The sequence below is a fragment of the Sphaeroforma arctica genome (genome assembly GCF_001186125.1).
Source record: "Sphaeroforma arctica JP610 unplaced genomic scaffold supercont1.3949, whole genome shotgun sequence".
NCBI classification, from domain to species: Eukaryota; class Ichthyosporea; order Ichthyophonida; genus Sphaeroforma; species Sphaeroforma arctica.
This window is the reverse complement of record NW_014036609.1, coordinates 1-1,942: the sequence shown is the minus strand read 5'-3', so window position 1 is coordinate 1,942 and position 1,942 is coordinate 1. Positions and strand designations below refer to the sequence as shown.

At 37.6% G+C, this 1,942-nt stretch overlaps 1 protein-coding gene across 1 annotated transcript; it reads right to left on the bottom strand.

Annotated features, from left to right (window-relative positions):
- Positions 1 to 395: 395 nt before the first annotated feature.
- Positions 396 to 555, bottom strand: SARC_13948 (hypothetical protein; the record flags this gene model as incomplete). The annotated part of the gene is made up of 1 exon (XM_014291922.1): positions 396 to 555. A coding segment is annotated over one exon (160 nt), but the record flags the coding sequence as incomplete, so codon positions are not given.
- Between the last annotated feature and the right edge of the window lie 1,387 nt (positions 556 to 1,942).

The following is a 1,942-nucleotide window of genomic DNA, read 5'->3' as shown; positions in this document are numbered from 1 at the left end:
GTCGTCTTGAATTTTGCCCTGAGTCTTGAACAGATCGGTGGTACGGTACAGGTCGAAGCCGGAGGGGAGTTGAGCGCGACGAGAATCTGCTGGGTGGGAGTATGCATATGAGTGTTTACTGTAGATGTGATCTGTATATTCTCGTATCTACAATATATACCTGAATATATATATATATATGCATGTTTGATCACGTGGGTTGTATATTCTCGTATCTACAATATATACATGTATATATATATATGCATGTTTGTACATTTTTGGTAACATACATGCACAGAACTACCGAACATACATAACGTATTGTATGCAAGTGTTGTTTTACACGCCTGTACACGCGTCCCATTCCCTGTCTTAAGTCCTATAACACGTACACATCAGCCTAATGTACCTACCTGTCTTTCGCTTCTGGGTCCAGAATACGGTGTTCTCATACTTCTCCTCCGCAGGGCCCCAGTCCACAGCCAGTACCAACTTGGCGTGCGCATCACTCCATGTTTGGCAGAAATCAGTACTCACATATAGAGAATGGTCTGACCCAGCAAGTACCATTATCTGAGGATAGAAGAGACACAAGATTCTGAGACTAAATGGCACATATGTACGTTAATAATTAATTATCAAGTAGGAATGAGTATCAAAGTACAATTGATATGAAAGTACTTAAGGAAGATTGTGTACCTAAATAAAATTGATATAGAAGTAGTAAAGGATTATTGTGCAACAATTGTATTGAAAATACGAGACCTTCGCACTGAAATTGCGGATTGATGTATACTATTCCCAGTACTCCTTACACCTGCTATTTGAATACATACATTGCAACGATAGCTGTAGATAGGTACCATAAATAAATCTTAACAGTAAATCGTATATATAAATTCTATAAATAGATCCTATCAAAACAGAGACTATACAGTATGTTTAGTACCATATCGGGGTTGGTAGGGTGGAAGTACACTTCAGTCGGATCCAACTGAATGTCCAAATTTGACTTGTCCCAGGTATCACCTCCGTCGATGGTGGTGAAGAGTTTATCCTTGCCTTCTGCTATAAGAATGACCTGATTTTTAATAAGGTCGTGAATAGAGAAATTTGAAATTATTAATAAAAAACGGGATTGTTATAGGTACACAATTTCGTATTCCCGCCTAGTTGCACTCGTCCTTTCGGACATGTGCGAAACTGGAAGACCGTAGATCAATGCAATCCATACACAGCAGAGAACGCATAATATGAGTCAAAGTTTTATAAAAATAACAGAAACAATGCACGTGGAAAGAAAACAGCTGAGATACACACACATATAATGATATCAGAAATTATACACACAGGTACCAATGAAACAATAAAATACACATACATACAAATAACAGACGAAATACACAAATAGCCACAAAAGACAGCTATTGTACACACACAAGTACAAGTAACAGACAGTATACACACATAACATACACACACATATAATAATATCAGAAATTATACACTCGCAAACAACATACACCAAATACACAAAATACACACACGCCTGCAAATAACAGATAAAATACGGATATACAAACAAATAACTGATAATGAACACACATACCTACAAATACCAGATAATATACATAAATACCTGCCCCATTCTACACATACCTACAAATATCAGATAATATACATAAATACCTACCCGAATCCACATTTACCTACATAAATACCTACCGATTCTACACATACCTACAAATACCACATAATATACATTAATACCTACCCGATTCTCGAAGTAAGGTGACTTCAAGACAGCGTTGCCGTCAAGCATCTCACCGCCCACCTTCGCAGACTCTTCCTTGAACGTCTTTCCGTTGTCTATGCTGCGCCATAGTTCTGTCTTGGAAGAACCATCTAGATCCACAACGACCAGTACATTCTGCGTGTATTGTATGTATATGTATATGTA